The sequence below is a fragment of the Pholis gunnellus genome (genome assembly GCF_910591455.1).
Source record: "Pholis gunnellus genome assembly, chromosome: 18".
NCBI lineage: Eukaryota > Metazoa > Chordata > Actinopteri > Perciformes > Pholidae > Pholis > Pholis gunnellus.
The window spans coordinates 8,995,663-9,017,113 of NC_136545.1; the positions used below are offsets into that span (position 1 = coordinate 8,995,663).

The 21,451-nt window shown below is 43.4% G+C and overlaps 1 protein-coding gene across 1 annotated transcript in view; it reads right to left on the reverse strand.

The window, feature by feature from the left end:
* ank1b (ankyrin 1, erythrocytic b) overlaps nucleotides 1–21,451 on the reverse strand; it is a gene marked incomplete at both ends in the record, with an annotated part of 64,151 nt that overhangs the window by 8,918 nt on the left and 33,782 nt on the right. The window contains 35 exons of the mRNA XM_079178620.1: nucleotides 231–362; nucleotides 471–545; nucleotides 1,678–1,762; nucleotides 2,707–2,826; nucleotides 4,329–4,457; nucleotides 5,127–5,355; nucleotides 5,456–5,552; nucleotides 5,656–5,860; nucleotides 7,484–7,695; nucleotides 7,955–8,109; nucleotides 8,395–8,619; nucleotides 9,648–9,760; nucleotides 10,119–10,182; nucleotides 10,399–10,522; nucleotides 11,876–11,896; nucleotides 12,081–12,153; nucleotides 12,393–12,485; nucleotides 13,383–13,481; nucleotides 13,571–13,669; nucleotides 14,204–14,302; nucleotides 14,416–14,613; nucleotides 14,884–14,982; nucleotides 15,175–15,273; nucleotides 15,525–15,722; nucleotides 15,876–15,974; nucleotides 16,177–16,275; nucleotides 16,423–16,521; nucleotides 16,839–17,036; nucleotides 17,229–17,327; nucleotides 17,487–17,585; nucleotides 17,678–17,776; nucleotides 18,638–18,823; nucleotides 19,088–19,186; nucleotides 19,537–19,635; nucleotides 20,198–20,296. Coding sequence (XP_079034746.1) covers nucleotides 231–362; nucleotides 471–545; nucleotides 1,678–1,762; nucleotides 2,707–2,826; nucleotides 4,329–4,457; nucleotides 5,127–5,355; nucleotides 5,456–5,552; nucleotides 5,656–5,860; nucleotides 7,484–7,695; nucleotides 7,955–8,109; nucleotides 8,395–8,619; nucleotides 9,648–9,760; nucleotides 10,119–10,182; nucleotides 10,399–10,522; nucleotides 11,876–11,896; nucleotides 12,081–12,153; nucleotides 12,393–12,485; nucleotides 13,383–13,481; nucleotides 13,571–13,669; nucleotides 14,204–14,302; nucleotides 14,416–14,613; nucleotides 14,884–14,982; nucleotides 15,175–15,273; nucleotides 15,525–15,722; nucleotides 15,876–15,974; nucleotides 16,177–16,275; nucleotides 16,423–16,521; nucleotides 16,839–17,036; nucleotides 17,229–17,327; nucleotides 17,487–17,585; nucleotides 17,678–17,776; nucleotides 18,638–18,823; nucleotides 19,088–19,186; nucleotides 19,537–19,635; nucleotides 20,198–20,296 — 4,318 coding nt within the window. The remainder of the gene's footprint in view (nucleotides 1–230; nucleotides 363–470; nucleotides 546–1,677; nucleotides 1,763–2,706; nucleotides 2,827–4,328; nucleotides 4,458–5,126; nucleotides 5,356–5,455; nucleotides 5,553–5,655; nucleotides 5,861–7,483; nucleotides 7,696–7,954; nucleotides 8,110–8,394; nucleotides 8,620–9,647; nucleotides 9,761–10,118; nucleotides 10,183–10,398; nucleotides 10,523–11,875; nucleotides 11,897–12,080; nucleotides 12,154–12,392; nucleotides 12,486–13,382; nucleotides 13,482–13,570; nucleotides 13,670–14,203; nucleotides 14,303–14,415; nucleotides 14,614–14,883; nucleotides 14,983–15,174; nucleotides 15,274–15,524; nucleotides 15,723–15,875; nucleotides 15,975–16,176; nucleotides 16,276–16,422; nucleotides 16,522–16,838; nucleotides 17,037–17,228; nucleotides 17,328–17,486; nucleotides 17,586–17,677; nucleotides 17,777–18,637; nucleotides 18,824–19,087; nucleotides 19,187–19,536; nucleotides 19,636–20,197; nucleotides 20,297–21,451) is intronic.

Consider the following 21,451-nt stretch of genomic DNA (forward strand, 5'->3'; position numbering starts at 1 on the left):
GGGGGGGGCAGATAACAAAGAGACCAACACAGGAGCATGTGCATGAGGACAGGAAAGTCAAGAAATATTGTAAGCCAGAGAGCATTATTCTTCTTGTATATTTACTTTAGTGCTTCATATAAAACAATCCAGCATCAATCAACATCTGTGACAGTTTGTATGTACTGATGAAGTAGCTAACATTAGCTATGAACTAACGTCTAGGAGATATGCAGTAGTGTCGGACTTACTCTTGGCCCGTTTGCCTTCTCTGCTGGCCCACAGGTTGAGCAGGGCAGAGCTTTGGTCCAGCAGGGAGTTTGGATTCTCAACGCGAATCCTATTGATGTCGTCCACACCGAGCTGAAGCTCACGCGCCAACTCTGACGAGTGGACAAGTTCAAGTAGATGGAGAGATGAGCACAGAAACAGACGGACACGGTAGATATATATATATATAAGAAGCTCCTTTGATCTTTTATATGACTAACCTGCCCAGCTCAAACCGAGCTGTTCAGATATGATGTTAATCTTGGTCTCAGTCCTCTCCATGGCGTTCACTGTGGCTAAAATGAAGAAGAAAAAAAAGAGCCACATTAGAAACTAGCTGCCATGCCAGAGTCAACAAATATTTAGGAAGATTGTATCCCTGACACTAATTGAAATGAAATAAATATAGTTTGTCAAAGTCACAATATATTTGGAAAGTCCAGCTGATATTTAAGTGATATTTTGGGACTTAGTAGACAGATAGTATCAACTTTGGACAATCCAAATGTGTAATTTATACTTTCAGACAGCTGCTAATAGATTTCTTTTCTTCCTTTTTGGTTTAAATAAATCTTCTTTGTCCTAAAAGACTTGACACTGACTTGATAGCAATACTTACCTTGACAAAGCATTGCTCTGTTGAAGGAAATAAGCAATACCCACAACATTGTTTTTTTTGCCCAAATAACCTTCAGGGTTAACACACCATATGGGCCGGGGAGGTTAGAATTAGTGGTTCATTCAGGTGCTAGTCCCACCAATCAAAGTAGCATTCAGTAACTATTACAGAGGGACTGAGGTGCAATGTAGCAGCGCTGTGTGATAGACAGAAAAGGCCTTTCCTCTTCAACCCACTGCCGACAGCGACGTTTAAACCAACCAGAGCGGCCATCTTGACTCTGTTCATTTACCACAGGCCAATCAATATGAGGGCTCCTCTGTCTAGCTCCACTGCGAGGTCCTTGCCCATTCCCAGTGCTAAGCTACAGTGCTAATGCTAGCAGTATCTGCTGCCATGCCATTGGAAATCGCAGTGGAGACACTAGCGCCATGCAAACCAATCAAAGAAGTCATTCAACTGTTGTCACAGGACACTCGACACATTTAGAAAAGGCTATTTTGCCATGTGCCAAGGTGCCATTTTGGGTCGTGTTCGGGCCGGCTGCTCATCTTTTGGTCGCACATTCAATATGAATTCCTCTAACTGCACTGCAAAGATCTCTGGGGCATACTGTAGAGCAATGCATTGCATCCAAGCCTCGGTCTTTGTGCCATGCGTGCACGCGAGACAGATGGGAGGGGGGGAAATAGAGAGGGCAGAGTGGGAAGCAAAGGGTTGTGGGTAAAGGGGGCGGTGCAACATTCAGGGCCCGTCTCCACTGTTTATAAATCTGGAGAGGGCTGAAGGTCGGGCAGAGAAGGACTCACCCACACCAGGCTCGTTCAGTGCACTGTAGCGTTCCCTCAGGGCGAGGGGGGTTAAGGTTCGCCTGCGCTCCTCGCTTCCAACAACCTTAAAAATAGATTAAAAAAACAAAATTATAATAAAATTACACTTATTGTCTCAAATGACATTAATGTAGCACTTTTTAGCCTTTTAATGCCTACTGTTTGGCGGCCTGCTGGTAAAGTGAAAAGTAACATGAATATGAGCATTTGATGGTATCAATAGTTGGACTTTTATCTTTCTGGTCATTGTGGTGATTTTCAAAAAGATAACGATAATCCAGGTTTATTTAACAGCAGTACACAAGTGAAGTCCAACAATCTAATAAATCCTTAGGAACTAAATGTAATTTAAATGACCACCTCAATAAGGGGGGGGGGGGGGGGGGGGGGGGGGTAAATGGGCTAAGCAGTGCTGCATACTGTTTTGCTATCTATTTCTCTGAGCAGAATTTGAATTGCATGCATGCCGGTACATGTTGAATGACTGGAAATTGACTTCAACAAAAAAAAAAAATCCTTTCAGTTTATTTGAAATCTGAGATGAATAAATGGTAAATGGACTTCCATTAATATAACACCTTTCTAGTCTTCTGACCACTCAAAGCACTTTACAACATTCACCCATTCACACACACACACTTATACACTGAGAACACAGCCTTCACAGACGCATGTGCTGACTGGAGGAACCGGGGCTCGAACAGCCAATCCTCCGATTTGTGGGCGACCCACTCTTGGACAAGCCACAAATGATAAGAGGAGTTTCTCCATACAGTATGGTCTGACAGTATGGAAGTAATGGCTGACTCAATCCCACCTCAGACATCACACTTTGCAAGTAAGACATAGTAACTATAATGTTATACTATATGGAAAAACTGAGTTCTTAATCGGAGAATGTCACAAAGCGACACTTGTCTCATCAAGCAGATGAACGTCTAGGGAAATTCAAAAACAAAAGTTTCTGTATGTGTGCTTCTGGGGAGGTGTTTGCAAGCAAGTCCTTACCTTGACACAGGGTGGCATGGCTATGTTTAGGTTACATAGTACGTGCTGTGTGTCCTCGTACTTGGTGCACTTCCGCAGAAAGGACAAAAACCCGACGGCATCCTTGTTACTATCTCTGACCTGAGAGAGAGAAATGGCAGACCGAGAGGCAAAGAGAAAGAAAGAGAGAAGAAGGGGGAGAAACCCAGACAGAGAAGAGAGAAGAGTGAACATAAAGAGTAAGCAAAGAGAGATGGCGCAAGAAATGGAGTGAAAGAAAGAGTAAAGATAGGAGGCAGAGCACATAGGAAAAGAAGAGAATGATAGAGAGCAAGAGAGGAGGAGGAGGAGGAGGAAGAAAAAAACAGATCAGAACGGGTATTAGAGCCCTCCACAATGTCTGGAGCATGTGGCGCAGTAACATGGGACGAGAAGCAGGGGGAAACAGGGATGGAAGCAGTCCACAGGCAGGCGAGAGGGAGAGATTTACCTGCACATTTTACCTGGACGTCTGTCAGACCAGACAGTTACAGAGTGACCGTGAGAGAGAGAAAGAGAGACAGTGAGACAGACACGTACAGACAGGCAAGGCCGCAAGAAAGGAAGGCAGGCAAAGAAAGTGAGGGAGTCACAGGACATGCAAACAGTTACCCAAGAGAGTCGACAGGTAGATAGATTGGTAAGTTGTTCGTTTGCTCGGCTGCACCATAATGATATTTATCAAAGTAGTCATCTAGCTGATACTGAACGGTGGCGTGTCGTAAAGACACCGACAGATAAATAGATGGGTTGTCAAATAAAATGAACAAACACGATAAAGTATTAGATGAATATGATAACACATATGAAGAGACAAGACATGAAAAAAGCACACACACTATGAAAACAGACAGGTTATCTGTGCAAGAGAGGCGGTTTAAACAACATCAATAAAAGGCAGAAGGTAAAAGAAAGACAACATTTCTTTTAAAAGAAGGACTACTTTTACAGCGATGCATCTGTGACCAAAGGGCCACACTTTAAAAAACAGTGTTCCAATACATAGCAGGGAGGTTTTTGTTATTACATATTCAATTATAATAGAAAAAGAACCACAAAAACCAAGGACACAATGTTCAACTTGTCATTTGTTGAGAAAGAATGCTTGAGGAATGGACTGACGGACAGACAGACACAGATCAAGAAATGTTTCAATATGTTAAAAATCATCAATAATAATAATCCTTATTGAAATATCTTCATACTGAATGTTCATATGTTATCTTAACCTTAAGATTCGACTTAACGGTTTAGTAAAATGATTCTAACTTCACCGTTTTTCAGGAGTATTGTAGTTTCTTAGTGGGGTGTTGCAGAGTGAGTGCAGAGAGTACACAGCACTGGCCTGTTATCTAAACCTTTTTGTCAGAGACTGCCTGATAGTAATGCCAGTGAAAAGCACACAATAAAACACCGTATGAACAGGTTGTTTAGGTGGGTGATCAGCAGGTGGGTGATCAGGAGGGACACTGACTAACTGGCTGGGGACGGATCCTTGACACACTGAATCCAACAGCTGAACAAACAAAACCACAGTACTGTATGAATATGTAGCGAGTGAGGTAAAAGAAAGCAGGCGTGTGAACAGTGAGGTAGAGACAGACCTTGACAGAGACAGGCAGCCGGTTGTCTCTGAAGGCCTGGAAGCTGAAGCTGCGAGGCTGCTGGGTGGCCTTCCTGATGGGCACGAGGTTCCCAGAACACTCGAGGTGCAGCGGCATGCCCTCCATCAGCTGCAGGAAAGGTTCACAAAATGTTAGGGGTCAAAAGATCAGAGGTGAAGTGATTAGTCGATTCATCGATAAGTTCGACCGACGGGAACATGATTAGCAACTATTTTGTTAATCGCTTTGGTCGTTTTTTCAAGCAGAAATACTGAATCAATTCCAATATTCTCGGATTCCAGCCTCTCAAATGAGAGGACTTCCTGCTTTTCTTTGTCATATATCATTGTAGTTTTCTCAAATCAGTAATGGAGTCTGAGAAAGAGTTGACCCCTTGTGAAACAGCCAGAATGTGGATTGACATCATAAGACACAAACTCCTACACTCCTCTGGACTGTAGAAAACTATCTACTTGCAGGATCATGCCTCCCAAGATGAGGAGGTTCAGGGAGCAATGCTAGCGATGGCGTTACCTGTCTTTCTTTTCATCATGCAAAGACAAATAACTGCTTCGTTCAAGTGGCCGTTTGTGCTGTGAAATATTGAAATATGAATATATTAGGGGTTGTGTATTAACTATGAATTAGCCATGATTAAGTTCAAATTGTATGAATGTATTGCGCTGATTGTCACGCTGCAGGAAGTATGTTTGAGGTTTGCCGTAACAGCTACTAGCGTTCTGCAACACCTTGTCGTTTCTGCACCTCGGCAACATTTTGCATTGCCACTGTGCTGACCTCTATGTCTCGACTGCGGGCCACTTCGGTGAAGTTTTCATGCAGCTCCAGTGTTTTGTCCATCTTGTCATCTGTCATGCAGTAACAACGCAAGCGTCCCTCCCGTGCTTCATTCATCTTAGCAAAAATAACAAACTTGGCCATATATGGAACGGCCATCAGCTCCCGGTACAGCAAATTGGCAAAGGTCACTGCCTCTGCCGTGCGTGGGCAGTCTGCCAGCCAGAATCTGGATAAGGTAGGAGAGGAGAAATAAGAACCGTGCAAGAGAGCAGGGAACACAACCCGACCGATGACGCATTTGCCTTGATTACGGCTGAGGCGCTCACCTTGCAGAAACATTGGTGGTGAAGTTGGCACAGCTGTGGGCGTACATTAGCTTGGTGGTTCCGGTGATGTCCTCCCACTGAGCTGGTGCTGTGCCGCCTGAGACAAAACAAGCCCACAGTGTCATTTCACGGCCCACGACAAACGAAGGCAACGGATCCCTACATGCACGCTTTCTTTGCAGAATGGAAGTGAATCCTACCGATGACGCTGCAGAGGAGGCGCAAGCTGGTGGTGTCGCCCTCCCCGGCATCCCGAGGACTCTCCCGCCACGATGGCGGCAAAGGGATGCGCAACCCGATCGGGCGGTGAAATTTGCGTCGGCGCGGCTCGATGGTGACCACTGGGCTGAAGGTCGCCTGGTTGCCGAGATGCCGAGTCAGCATTTCGTCAGGGATCGGCTGCGCCTGCGGAAGGAAACGGTGGGGGTGAAAGCTTATTAAAAAGCAGGGTGCTAAAAAAAAAAAAAGTCAAGTTTAAAGGATATGGAGTTGAAGAAGGCTGGGTGCATAAAGGAAGATAAACTCAAGCACAAACACAATATATAAAAGTTGCGGTAAGTAGAGGTGATCCAAACGGATAGGAAATAGGCAGGAAATAGAAATAAGGGGAGGATACAAAAACAAAAACATACAGAGCAAAACATGTGCAATAGACTGAAACATCAAACTCACAGCCATACTCACACATGCAACCAATTCATATTTCACACCTGACCCAACTCAGATCAGTGCATCAGCTCGGTCAGTGTGGCTCACAACTTAAATCAGGCAACTGAGGAGTGATGAATGGCTGGATAAAAGGAAAACATAAACAGAGCAGCATAAGGCAAAGCAAAACTCAAGACCCATGCAGCTTCCTTAAATAACATCAGTGCTGTGACAAATCAGTGCTGTGACAGACAATGTAAACAATGCACGCCGAAGTGACCGAAAGAACTGAAATGTAGAACCCATAATCCGCCATAATCTCTCAGTCACGAAGAACAAAACCAAGCGGAGGTGTTGGGTGAAAAGAGACAGTCAGCGTGAGTTTTTGCCAAGTTCCCATGTGTGTGTCTGTGAAGGTCTGGAGATGAGTGACAGTCCGCCACACATTTGCCAAAAAAGCTCCTGTTTGGCAGGAAAGACACCACATGTTGCAAATGCTAATTTAGAAACGGTGCAGTATGATATGATTAGTTCTGGGCAGATGTATTATATCGTAGAACTTCACGTCATTGTAGTGCTTTAAAGGCCCTGGAAACCTATTTTTTTCAATCACTGTGAAATTATTAAAAAATTCAAACCTAGATATAACCTGGACTTAACAGGTAGAGGTTAATGTTTCTCAACATAAAGGACCATACCAGTGTTTTTGAATATTTTAGCCATTTACTACAACCGTGCATATATTCCAGTACCGCTAAAGTAAAGGCATGTCATAGTGCTTTGGATTTTTTACATTTTCCTCATATCTTCATGAGGTAGCTGTTGGTTTAAGTTCAGCTTCAGCAAGAGCAAATTTGGTGTTCTCCATGATGAATTAACTCAAGCAAATACATACTGTCATTAAATCAACAGAAACTAATGACTTTACCAAATTACAAAAAAAAGAAACAATCAAAAATGGACTTGCTGCTTGTCATAGATGCAACAACTGATACGACCGTTCCCTTCCTTCAAACATCAAGATTCTGCAATCTCAATGACTGCTACTACTCATATCTATGCTTCGTCATTTGTTTAACACACAGAACGTCGACTTCAGGATATAAAGTGTATGAAATCTCAACTCCGAGAGACTGAATGCAGCACAAACTGAAATGTCGCAGTTGGCATAGACGATTGAGTCACAGACTGAGAGTCATCTGTTTCGTAATTCAAACATCTGTCCTCAGTAATTTCTGAAAAAAAGCACCAGATTTTCTCTGTTGAACAAGCAAAAAGTGATAACGAAGGATGTAAAGGATCTGTCATGTCGTGTCTGCAACTCCCTCTCCTCTTCATCATTCCTGCTCAGACACAACGCTCTCTGTTTCCTCTTCTTACCTGCAGCCCCAGTCTCACTCTCTTGGTGACGGCCGTCTCAGGGAAGATGGCCTCGACGCGGGGCACCAGCTTACTGGTCAACTGGCCGCCCTCGGGACCGATCAGATCGCTCTCCTGCTGAACACGGGAGACCACAGCGAAGTAGAGGGGGAAGTCGGTGGAGATGATCCGACGGATTCTCTTCTTGTCCAGCTCGTCGTGACTCTCCAAGTCTGAATGCGGGAAGGAGAGCGGAGGAAGACGGGGAAGAAAAAAGGTCAGAAATAGCAGAAATAGATACAGAGGGAACAATAAAGAGAGGAGGGTCAATATTAGAATGCAAGTTAAACATGTCGAAGTGAGAAAAAGTGCACATTCCAATAAAAAAGCATCCCCTCCCGCAATCCTTGTTCCAGTGTCATACATCACGATTCAGACTGACTTATCTGCAACTGTGTCTTAAGGGAAGCCATTCATTCCCATCACACTGACCTTCATCCATGCCGTTCAGAATGGTTTCCAGCACTTCGTCACCGTAGCGATTGCGATGTTCCTTCCAGACTGAGCCATTTTCGCTGCGGAGGACCACAAGCTCTCGGTCCCCTCGTCCAAGTGAGGCAAAGTGAGGGATTTCTACTATCACCGGCCTGTGAAAGAAAAAACAGCATAATGTCTGGTTTTGATTCAGGTTTCAACAAACAAAAAATTACAAAATTAGGTTTGTGATCAAAGAATTCAATATATTTTGTAACCTTATTCCATAATATCCATATTTTGTTCTGTTTCAATATAGTTTCTATAGGATTATACCATCATTTACAGCATTGCCCTGAGATATACAGACCTATTGATGTCCAATAGGTGGCAACATAATCATCAGCTTGTAATTTATTTTCAAACGAGTAAATATAAGAAGTACAAAGTTGACTCACCCAAGGAACTGCATACTTGATGGCCCTAGGGAGATGATTCGGCTAGCGAGCCCCTCCCCCTCCACCAGCGGAGGAGGTGTGGTCAGCTTCTGAGGTTTGACCAGGCGGCAGGTGATGCGTGTTGGTGCAGTGCAGGTTCGAGGAGGAATGATGACTCGCAGGCCGTGGTGTCTGCTGCCTCGCATGGAGCCGCCTCGGGCATCCACCATGAAACTCACCAGGAAGCTGAGAGCCAAACAGTGAAACGATAATTAAATGAAAAGGGTTCAGATGATCAATTAATCGCCTTTAAACTTTATGTTATAATGAAGATGTATTTCACATTAAATAATATAAAATGTAGCAATCAATACTGGTCTTTCCTAAGGGACAGTCTTGCACAGAATGAGACGGAAGGATTATTCATTTGTGGTTTGGAATTGATCCGGTCTCTGTCTTCCATAAAGGAAACACCAATCCACTATGTGGGTGCCCTTTTCATTTGACTGTCTTAAGACAGGCCATCTGGAGTGGCCACTAAGTGCAGCAAGAATGATATAAAGAGACTTTAAAAGAGCCCTATACTGTTCCATCTTGCAGCAGACAGGCAGCTTCATACAGAAGTGTGTGTGCGTACGTGTGCGTACGTGTGTGAGTGTGTGTGTGTGTGGCAGGGTGACTTTCATCTCAGGAGTTCATCTTTTCTTACTCCCTTTAACTAACTTTATATTCTGCTTTTTATAATGCTGACTCATTGTGCTGTGCATGAATTATGACTAAGCATACTTAATAAATATTGTTAAGAATTTGTTGGACATTCCTTGTGTTTTGTGAGATAACGATATAAACAACGTGCAAACACAGTGTCAGTTGAAACAGTTTATGGTCATTTACGTATTATCCAGTTTACAGTACAAATTCTAGCCTCAATTTGGTAGAAAACAGCACGATATCTGTAACGTTGTTGGCATTTGCTAGCACTGTGGGAGGTGGGGTGGTGGGTGGAGAATCCGTGGTTCAGACTTGGCATTCATTGATGTTTTGATATCACCGATGTCACGACATCAGCAGTGAGCGGTGTTCATAGCAGACGAAGGATGATTCTGCAAAGTGCAGCACTCTCAGTTGTGAGTTTGTGAATATGCTTCCTCCCTTTAGAAATCTGTGGCTTGTCTCTCATAACAAAGCGATTATTATTTAATCTAATGCAATGATTTATTTTAGTGTTATATAATATGAGGATTAACATGCAGCAAACTGTTTTATTAGCTGACCCAGTGTGAATCGGGCTGGCCACGGGGCTGACGTTGTCCGAAGTCTCTGTAGCCGGGCTGCTCGGGATAAGAGAGTCTTCATCATACTCCTTTGGCAGGGGGATGGGGGTGTGCTGAGGTCAGAGAGAGGGGGGGAGACAGGCGGTTAAAAATTGAGAGGCTGTTAAATAACCATGACTGAAAAGATTAAGTCAGAGAAAAGCTGGAGGGAACGACGGAGAAAAGATAGGCAGAGAAAAAGGAGAGAGAGGAGAAAGTGCTAAAAAAAAATGACTGCACAATGAGCTGAGTGAGGAAAAAGAGAGGAAACCAGAAGAAGAGGAGACTAAAAGTAGAGCTAAACTAAAAGTAGAGCTAAAAATAAACGTCAGAATACTTTTTAACTTTCACAAATATCCGTCTTCAGTGGGATAAAGAAACACACGCTGACAAAATGCAATGCATCCTGGGAACATAAAGGGCTAAGCCTACCTGATCCAGCAGTACAGTCTCTGGGGACACGCAAGGGATCCTGGGAATAGCAGGAGAATACGGCCTGTAGGAGAGGAGGTGAGGATTATGTAAGGCAAGAAACAGCTGACTATTATCCTACAATAAAGATAATTTGGTCTCATTCTTCTCATAATTTAGAACAGAGATGCTGTAATTGAACTATGCCAGCCACTCAATGACTCACTCAATCCCATTTGACAACATTTGTTACATTAAATAGGCAACACAAATGCAGAAAAGTGAGTACACAATGACTTACGTGGTACCCATGCCACCCTCAAATTCTCTAAGGGTTTTCTTTGGAGAGAGGAAGTCATCGTCCTGGTCCTTGAAGTCATCAAGCTTCAAATAGCGTCCTCCATCCATCCCGAGCAACTCGTCTCCTGTGGGCAAAATACAGAGGTAAGAAAGGTGGAAGAGGATCAAAGAGGAAACAGCAAAAAAAAATGGCAAAGAACAGGTTGCACATCAAGAATTAAGAGAGAAAAGGACGAGACCGGGGAAATACAGGGCAAAATGATGCTGATCTCAGCTCTCAAGTTCTTCCACTCAGTTATACAATTTCTTAAATCAAGCAAGAAATCTGCCAATGGAATTCCCCATTTTGATTTCATTTGAATGAGTGACAGTTTCTTGAACTGTGGTTGGCCTCTCTGAATCAAAATAATGTCACTTGACTCAATTCTCAATCGACGTAAGTAGTCGTCGTGGTAGTAGTAGTTAACCACCGCCATCCTTCGCATCCCTTCACCTTCATGAGAACCACAGAAGAAGAAAAAAGTTCCACAAAGCAATCTCAAATATTTTAGTCTGAGCAATGGAGTCAAACCAACAACAACAACCAGAGCAAATGGAAACTAAAGGAGTGAAAGAAGAGGACTGGAAAGACAGTGAATTTGAACACAGTTTAAGACACTGCACGGACGGCAAACTGCAAGGCACCCGGTGACAGCGTTTTTAGTGAGCATGCCCATTAAAGATGAAATCACATGTGGTGATGGTTGTTTCTGTGTAGGAGAAAATACCTCAATTATTAAGGAGGAATGATATTGAAATAATAACCATAACCACAATATTAAACGATAAACCACTTCACGAGACAGAGTTGTTCACGAGACAGAGTTGTTCACGAGACAGAGTTGTTCACAGACATTTAAACGTTCATTAGTACAAGCTGTACAGGTAAACACAAAAATGTTAAAGAAGAAAAAGCAATACGATTAAACGACAAGTTTGTGTGAACAAATGCTTCAAAATGTGACGACTGCATGAGCAGCAACTGTGCGTGTGCAGCGTCACAGCTTGGGGACAGCATGTGTGTAATTTAGCTTGTTGATCAATTAGCCTGTAAAAGGTAGGAGCACTCATTTTCATAATGGCTCGATTGGAAGGGAGCCGCTCGTCTTTTAAATGCAGAGGGTACTGGAGTTCCGGCAATAATGAGTCCACGAACAGATGTGCATTGAACGCTGGTAAAAAAAAGGAAAATGTCGTGACTACATGCTGATGAAAAACTGACACATTTTTCAAAAATAAATCTCTGAGCAAGAGGGAGAGGGATAAAGATAGAGAAGATAAAGATAGAGAAGAGCAAACAGGGCTGGAGTTGAGAGGAGAGTCAGAGAAACCGATTAAAAAGACAATTAGTGACGCACAGAGAAAATGAGAATTGCAATGAAGGCACAAGTTCACTAGTCACTGGACCGGACAAGCCAGAGATACAGACACAATCCTACCTAAAGTGAGCTGGGCAACCCCTACAAAACAAACGGAAAAGGGCGTTATAAACAGTCACAAACATATTTAAATTCATGGTGGTGCTTTGATGTGTCAGTGTAGCTCCCATACAGCCTTCTTCTACCAAAAAAAAAAGCAAATCAGGGCTGAACATTAAGTATCAAAGCTGTACAGTTGATAACATAATTAAATGGGATAGCCTACCTTCATCCTCCGAAACATCCAAAATCTCATCTACTGTCTCAGGGAAACTCATCCGATGCTTCTCTGTAGTGATCTGTGTAGAGCAGGAGGAGGATGGACGAGAGAGATATGACAGAGACAGAGGAGGGAGAATGCAAAGGAGAGCGATAAGAATAAATGGAAAAATGCAGAATTATTTTGCAAGCTGGTGAGGGAGCTGAACCCGATCAAGACAGGACAATTGTTCGATTGAACATCTGAGTCATGGTGTGTCAAGGCTACTTCTTTGAGTTCTGGTGTAACCATGTGAACCATGCGTGATGTGTTGCTCACCGCGGAGACAGACTCCTCGGTAACCAGTTTGAGCACATCAATGACAGAGATGTAACCCAGACGCTTAGCAATACCCAGGGGAGACGTCCCATTCTGTACGGGGAAAGGTGAGAAACAGAAAGCACAGTATTTCCATCATTCTTTCTATGGAAAGTCTTAAAAAACTACATTTTCACAACATCTGTTATTTCGCGCAAATTAATGTAATAATATGATAAATCTCTTAGATGTAGGTATGGTGTACATAATTAGTTTATTTAGAGTTTATTAACATTCCTTTAGAAGAAATACTGAACTGATGTCTGCACATAAGGTGATTGCCATCCTACAGATTGCAAAAAACTACAAATCTATTACCTTATTAATTATGTGGGTCATATAAGATCCATCACAAAAATCCAAATCCCCAAAACATGTTATAATTATTGTTATTACAGCTTTGGCAAGGTGACTGCTTTCAATGTGGAATTAGAAATATGAAAGTCAAAAAATGTGTAATATCAACGGGGGAAAATAATACAAATTGCAAAAATATAAAACACTATCATCTGCATAAAGGGACGATCAATGGTGACACTCATATGCATCCCATTATAGAATCTCCCTGAGCGGTTCATACCATTTACAAATCTTAATCTTAAAACTAAAACTAAAACTAAATCCTATTGGCCCCACCATAGGTGATGCACTTGAAGGCAGCATTACAGTAGAGGGATATTTCAGTACAGTATATTGACTTTCTCCCTTACGAATATGATGTGGTCAACATTGTCTTATTGGTTTTTACTAAATTATGTCTGTCAAGCCATTTGAATCATGTTGCGCATCAGGTGTAAGGCATGCCTTCAAAAGAGTCATTTACTTATTTGTTTTTCACGCTCTCTATAGGAAGCATGTTTGCCCAGAGACATCAGTGTGCAGGCAAGAGGGAGTGACCAGTGTTGAGAGGAAGACTATAACAGGAGAAGGTAATTCCTAAAGGTGTCTCACCGTGGTAATCTCATTGGGCGGGGCTCCGTGTTTCAACAACAGGGTGACAATATCAGTATGGCCCTGCTGAGCGGCCTGGTGCAGAGGGGTGTAACCCAACTGGAGAATTAAAGAGGAACGACGGTCAGACAAAAATATAATAATAAACACACTTGTACTATCATACAAGTGAGACAGAAATCCTTTACCCTCGTCTTGCTATTCACATGAGCCTGCTGCTGCAGAAGGAACTTCACCATCTTGATGTTGCCATAGTGACAGGCCACATGAAGGGGTGTGTAGCCCATCTGAGACGAGGAGAGAGAGAGAGAGAAAGAGACTATTAGCTGCTGTTCAGTAGCTTCGTTTTTTAATGTCTATAAAGGGGCCTTATGCAAACACTCGTACAAAGTAAAGTGAGTGTGCAGAACTGAAGGCTCATCACCTACTAAGTCCATTTTGATGTTGTCTTCAAGATAACTGATAGATTTTATATACATTTGTAATGTCTTGAACACTAATGAGCTAGTGTGACAAACCCACACGCTGTAAATTAAATATTCATAGATCATATTTTATTTATTTAATGAAAACATTAGTTATATCAAACTGCTATCCACTTCTTCATTCCCGGATAGACAGAGAATTGTCGAGCTAGCCACATGGCAAACCATCTAACTCTGAAAAATAAATGAAAATTGTAAAATAACAGAAAAGCCCGATGACTATGACACCATACTGTAGGTGCGGCCCATTCAGGCTCATTTTTTTATGTCCTGAAGTCAGAGACTACATCATGACACTGCTTCCGTCTGTGCACCAGAGGAGACTGTGAAACGCACCCGTGAAGCAGAGTAAACGGAAGCTCCTTGTTTGACCAACGTGTCAGCGATTCCCACGTGACCTTCCTGAGCCACAAGATGCAGAGGGGTCAACCCACTCTAAAAGACAGAAGGGACGGCAAAGGAAAGGATCATTTTTGATGTTGAAAAGCTACATAAATGAGCTTTCACTCTCTGGGATTGACACGTTCTGATCCATTCTAATACCACACCTTGTTTCCCAGATTAACGTTGGCCTGTTTGGAGATGAGCAGGGCCACCATGTCCGGCCGCCCCTCCTGTGAAGCCAGGTGTAGGGGCGTGATGCCCTGGAGGGACTCTACATTGGGTGTTGCCCCATTCTGCAGCAGACAACTGGCCACCTCCATCTGGTTCTGCTTGGCCGCTATGTGCAGGGAAGTGTAGCCATTCTGTAAGGAGAAACAAACAAGGGCATACAGTAACACACAGGAGTGGGCATCGCTTTTATTAGCACTGTTCAGATCTAATTTTAGATTCAAACTCGAATGCTGTCGTGATGATAGAGTGCTTCGGAGTACAAAGGTTGTCATGTAAGTTACTGTATGTTTAGGTATCGCACACGCATTTGAGCTCGTTCAGTATGTGTGTCAGCGATGGGTTGGCATGCTGTGTTGGCCTGCCTGTGTGAGTACGTGCACACACATATGTGAGCATCTTACTCGGGCAGTGCTGTGTGCAGATCCTCCCTTGCTGACCAGGAGTCTAACAACATCCAGGTTGTTGTGATGGACGGCCACATGAAGGGGTGTCAGACCGTTCTGTTAAACACACACACACACATGTACACATATATAAAGCCACAAACATACACACACACACACACAAAAACATGTATATATGAAACACATACAGTAAAGCTGATATCCCCAAATCATCTCTATGGCGTCAACCTTTCAGGCTCAATTGCTCTTCACAGCGAGCTGAATTACAGAAAGCACAGATTGCCTCACCTTCCCAGCTGCGTTAGGGTTGGCCCCTCTCTCCAGAAGGAGCTCGGCCACGTCCACCTTCCCATATTTAGAGGCCACGTGGAGGGGAGTGAAGCCTTTCTGCTCAAAAGAAAATGCTTGTCATTATTGTGTGTCATGCTCACTGTCGCTGGACGGAAAACACAGACGGGGTTAGTTTTCTCTTTAATTCTCATGTTTCGCATTTATATTAATACCCAACTTTATTAAAACTCTTCAAGCTCAATACAAAACATGTTTGCCTTGACTCGAGCAGTGCCTAATTTCAGTTGAGGCTGGAATCGTCTTGCCGTAATAGAGCATTAATGCCTACGAAACTATTTTTTCTCTACCTTTGTCATCTTGGTCTGCTGTGCCCCAGCGTCCAACAAGATTCGGATAGTGTGGATATGTCCTTCACGTGCAGAGATGTGTAAGGGTGTGTGGCCTGCAGTGGTAGCCGAGTCGGGGCTGGCCTTGTGCTCAAGAAGCAACTTGACGAGCTCCTTGTGGCCCATGCGGGCCGCACAGTGTAGAGGTGTCTGGTCGTCCTGGGCACAAAGAGAAAGAAGTCCATTTAAGTTTTGAACAGGGAAATGGATATCATTAAGCAGTGGGGTAATGATTAACAATACTACCCGGCTTTATTAAACTTTTTATGCCGTTTTGTTGGGATGACAAAATCAAGACTACACGACTCGTACCTTAGCCTTAGCGTCCGCTTGTGCCGTGTTCTGCAGCAGGAACTGAGCAACTTCACAGTGTCCTGCTCTGGAGGCCATGTGGAGGGGAGTCTCCACTTTCTGGTGAAGATGAATAAAGGTCAACCAGGTCATTTAAATTACATAATCGTAACACCACTTGCATGTATGTATGTAACTGAGATTTTCAAGCCATTAGTCAACTACATATTGCTGAACAGCGACAGGTTCAGTTTGTAAACCAAGTAATAGAGTAGTAAAGTCAAAATGTGTTCAGTGTCGGGTTGGAAAAAGGGGTTCTCACCACATTGGAAGCATTAGGTGAAGCCCCTCTCTGGAGCAGGTTCTTTACTATGTTCAGATGGCCCATGAATGCTGCTACATGAAGAGGAGTGAGACCAGACTACACACACACACACAAAAAAACAACACAGACAGAGAAGGTCACCAAGGCTCATGAATGCCACTCGGGTGAAAACTTTCCTGCACTTCAAAGGAGTGGTTAACTGTTCATTTTCAGAGCCGGTCCCTGGTGGTCACATGGTCTCACCTCTGTGACAGCTTCTAGGGAAGCAGAGTGCTTAAGCAGCAGGTCCATGGACCGCATGTGGTTCTTCTTGCAGGCAATATGGAGAGGTGTGAAGCCATTCTGGAAACACAGAGGAAACAGTTCAAGTACTGAAGCCACAATCACTTTATACCTATTGAACCATAGATTGTTCAGATTTCTGTTTTCTTTACAGCATTACTTTAATATAGACTAGTTATAGTCTGCATTAAAGATTGCCTTTCCTTTTAAGTTTTTATCATGATAGATGAATACATTATACCTATCAAATCAAGAAATGAATCATTGCATTTATTTCCCCTCAACATGAAGATCACAATAGAGACACGACAATCACTACGACCATCTTGATTGATGGACAACTTCTTATATTACAAAGTCATCTAAATAAAACCTACCAGAGCTCGTGCATTGGCTTTGGCCCCCTTGTCCAGTAGGACTTTGGCCATCCGATGGTGACCACAGTGGGCTGCTACATGAAGAGGAGTTAAATGGTCCAGCGTGATATCATCGATCTCAGCGTTGTACTGCAGTAGCTGCCTGACACAGTCCATGTGATCCCCCTGAGCTGACATGTGGATGGGGGACAGACCGTTCTGTAGGAACGGAAAGAATGGGACACAGGCAGGTTTCTAGGAAGTTGGCTTAATATGCCGATTTTCTGTTGGCCGTGGGAACATTATTCGTCATAAAATATGGAATCTCACTCAGTAATGAGATAGCGATTCACAAAAAATCAGTATTGAACAGTACACCCTGATGATCATTGCTGATTATACAGCCTCTACCTTGGTTTTAGCCTGGATGGGAGCACCGTGTTCCAGCAGGAGCTCAATGATGCGAGCATGGCCATTCCTGGCTGCACAGTGGAGAGGAGTCAGCTCATCCTACAAAAGAGAGAGACCGAGGAGAGAAATTGGAAATGTGGTAAAAGACAAAAGAGACAGCAGGGAGGAAGACAGATGGAGGAAATAGATATTTGGAAGGCGTTGGTCATGCATAAGTGATAAAATGCCAGAGCAGAGTGGAGCTGAACAGTACGCTACCTTAGTTACGGCATCAATCTGTGCTCCTCTGTCCAGCAGTAGTCTGACCATCATCGTGTTGCCCCTCCTGCAGGCTATATGAAGGGGCGTGATGCCATTCTAGAGAAGTAGCAAGAAATAAGTTAGTCGTATTAATCAACGCATGTTTTTTTCAGAGGTCACTTTTGGTGCGACAGCGGAGAGAAACTGACCTTGGGGGTGAAGTTCACATTGGCTCCTCTGTTCAGCAGCAGCTGGGCTACGCTCATGTTCTCATAATGGGCTGCAATATGGAGGGGTGTGAAACCAGTCTGCAGAGAAAGAGAGACATAATGGGAAAGTGTGAGGTTGAAGTATAAATAAGAATAATTACAAGCTATTTATATCACTTTAGAAAAAACAAGTTTACATCAACGCGCATGACACAGATTAAAGTAAGAATAAAGTTAGATTAAATTTAGAGAGAACAGTCAGACAATTGCCCAAAGGATTGTATAACTGTCGGTTTTGAAGATTCTTTTCCATAATAAATGGTGTTTTTCTTTTGAACAGGGATTTGCAATAAAAAAGCTGTGGCACCTACCTGCCTCACTTTAGTATTCGCTTGGAGAGTTTTCTTTTCATTTATGGAAAATACATTGTGTAATGTATTTTCATTTTTCTTATCTTTTTAGCTGATATCTATAAACATATATCTGCATATAAATGCAGAATCTTTAGGCAACGGGACAAGATTTTTTGGGGATGAAAGCATTTTGGTTTCTATTTGTAGTTAAAATACTATTGACCAATCATGTTAGAGCGAGCTTTGGCAAATGAGGCAGAAAGCATTGGCCGAAACACAATCTCTGAACCCACCGACAATCTAGCTTCTACTCAGCTCTTTTAAGAAAAGTTGTCTTCGCTCATATGCAGATATCTGTTTATAGAGACTAGCCGTAGACGTCGTCTCTCAGCTGCAACTCCATACTCGCAACTCAAGTTGCCAATCGGACAGTAAACAATGACCGGCACACGGAAGAGGAAGTCTTGGGCAACTCAGCAACCCCCAAAATATTGTCCTTTGCCCCCAAGAACGATAGGTTTGGAGATTGCATTTTGGCTGATTGTATTATCACTGTACACTTAGTAAACCTTCCACGGTAGTACACACAATCTCAGCGGGCGTATACCTTGCTAAGAACATCAGCATTCGGATCATTCTGGAGGAGCACCGCGGCGGTGCGCGTGTCGTCGTTTCGTGCGGCGATGTGCAATGCAGGGAGGCGCACCTTGCCCTTGGTGCCATAGTTGATGAGCAGCGCCACAACATTTTCGTGGCCCTGCTGGAGGGCTACCGCCAGAGGGGTGAAGCCGTCCTGAGAGAGGGGACAGCGGGTGAGAGAGAGGAGAGATGACCGAAAAAGTAGGGAGGGTCAGGAAGGGGCAAGGAAGAGAAAAAGAATGGGGAAGAGGGAGGATGAATGAAGAGGGTGAATTGAACACCACGTGATATTCTATTCTATGAGCAGATAAAGTGAAAGATAAAATATCCAGTAGCCTGAAATACACACACACACACACACACACACACACACACACACACACACACACACACACATATCTCTTTTTCCATGACGTACCTCGGTTGGGAGACTCTGATTGGCACCGTTCTCGAGCAGGAACTTTACCACCTCTAAGTGATTCTCCTGTGCTGCCATGTAGAGAGGACTGAACCCTTTCTGTAAGGGCATGAATAGATTATGCATAGTTTCGTCTACACAAACGCACAATCATATGGGCCCATATTACAAGATGCAATATCAGAACAAGTTAAACAAAGAAAAACACACACATATAACCTCATGCATACATAAAGGGATGTATGTCTCAGTTGACCTGAGCAATAAAAAATTAATAAGTGTTTATCTTTACAAGAACACACTGTGCTTGTATGTAAATATACTCTTTCGCAGGTGTGTCACATATGCGAGCGCGGAAATACACACACACACTGTTCAGCGCAGGAATACAGATGCATACACACAGACTTGGCACACTCTTCTCTTGCTCAAAGCTCGCGGTGACTCACGTGCGACTGGGCATTAACGTTGGCACCATAGTTGACGAGCTCAGCCACCACTCTCTCCTGCCCTGCCAGCGCTGCGATATGGAGAGCCGTGTTCCCTTTCTGGAGGTCACACACACGCATCGACACACACACACACACACACACACACAAAACCACACCGAAAGAGAGAGAGAGAGAGAGGAAAATTAGAGTGAACCAGAAGAGAATGATTGCAACAGAATGGCCTAGATCTCTACACTCAGAACTCAACACTGAAATACATCTCGTGTTTTGTAATCGTCCGGTATATAACAAAAAAGATGTGACGATGAAAGAGGCAAACCCCAACCTTTTCTGTTCCTTATGACAAAGAAAACCAAACTATTATTAGTTATTAAATTCAGATGTTACAGTTCAGGTGGAAAAAAACATGATCTTAACACCTGGTCATTGCAGATAACCTATAGTTTATTTGCCTATATTGCATTTATTTTGTACAAATACATAGCTGTTCTTTGACACAGTTTATTTATGGATGTTTGCTATAGTTGCAGTGCAGCTGAATTAGCTCAGAGCTTAGTTTAAATTAAGAAAAGTGTCGGGAAGGTGTGACAGTGAAAGTGCTTTATTCATTTCAGTTGAGCTGCTTTAGATGAGTAAGCGCACAGAGGGAACACGGTACCTTGGTGGTGGCTTCCAGCTCAATGCCAGAGTGTAGTAGATTCAGGACCATTTTGACGTGACCTTCTTTAGAGGCCAGGTGTAACCCGTTGAGACCATTCTTAGGGAGAAGACAAAGAGATTTAGTCACATTAGACCTATAAGAAACATATTACGCAATATTCTCTGAAAAGGTTACAGTTTGATAGTCCCGTTCATAATCAGGATTATTATAATCCCAGTCCACAATTAATTGAAAAGTGATACCACATCTCTCAGGGCAAAGTAATGAGTTGCAGTAAGTTGTGTTCTTACTCAACACACATTCTACCTTCTACAGTGAAACGATCTCTCAGAAATCTCCACACATCCTTGCCCTTCTTTGGCCTTGTCTCCTTGGACTTGTCGTCTCCTTGGCCTCGTCGTCTCCTTGGCCTTTAATGATCACTGAGGTCTTAGCCCCAACCACTCACATAACGTATCTCAAGACCTTTCACAATTGCCAAACATGTTTAATTTGTGCGACTCAACATCTTCAAACTCCCAAGTTCACATTCAACCTGTGTTCAATGAAACCTCCCTATGGAGGGAAATTGAGGAGCAGAAAAAGAAACACTGCATTTCTTCGGTCTCACGCCCCTGTGAGCACTGCAACATATGCTCATCTTCTCCAGCTGTGCGGAACGTCGCTCGTCTTTCTCTGAACTTTACTGATAAACACACGACAGCAGGAGGACTCAGTCCTGGCGACATGAAAACCTGATGAGGCTGATGAGTAGGGAGAAGGCAGGGCAGCGATAGCAGACACCTGTTTTATCTCAACATTGTCCTTCTGTCTGTCTGATTGTCTCTCTGGATGGCTGGCTCCACATTGTACTGGTAGAGTCGAAAGCTGCGACCTGCCTGCTGTAACCAATCTGGCCACCAGGAGTCTCAGTTATCCACACTGCTCTCAGGCTTCCCGTCACACTGCGGTGTCACTAAATTCAGACGGGCACCAAAGTCTCTCTGCGAGCATGCGCACAGTGACGGGAAACACAGTGTGTGTCAGTGGCAGTTACACACACCGTTAAATGCAAAGTGCCTGAACATCTGCTGACTAAAAAGAAGACACTGTGGCATTCAGTTTGCTTTTTAACACAAAACAAACATCACTTTCAATGTCCAATAACAGCCGCACCACAGACATCTACATGTGAATGACGTGCATTTATGTACGCCACAGACACAGACAGTAGCACAACAAGGGTCGGTATTTAGACACCTCAATGACTAC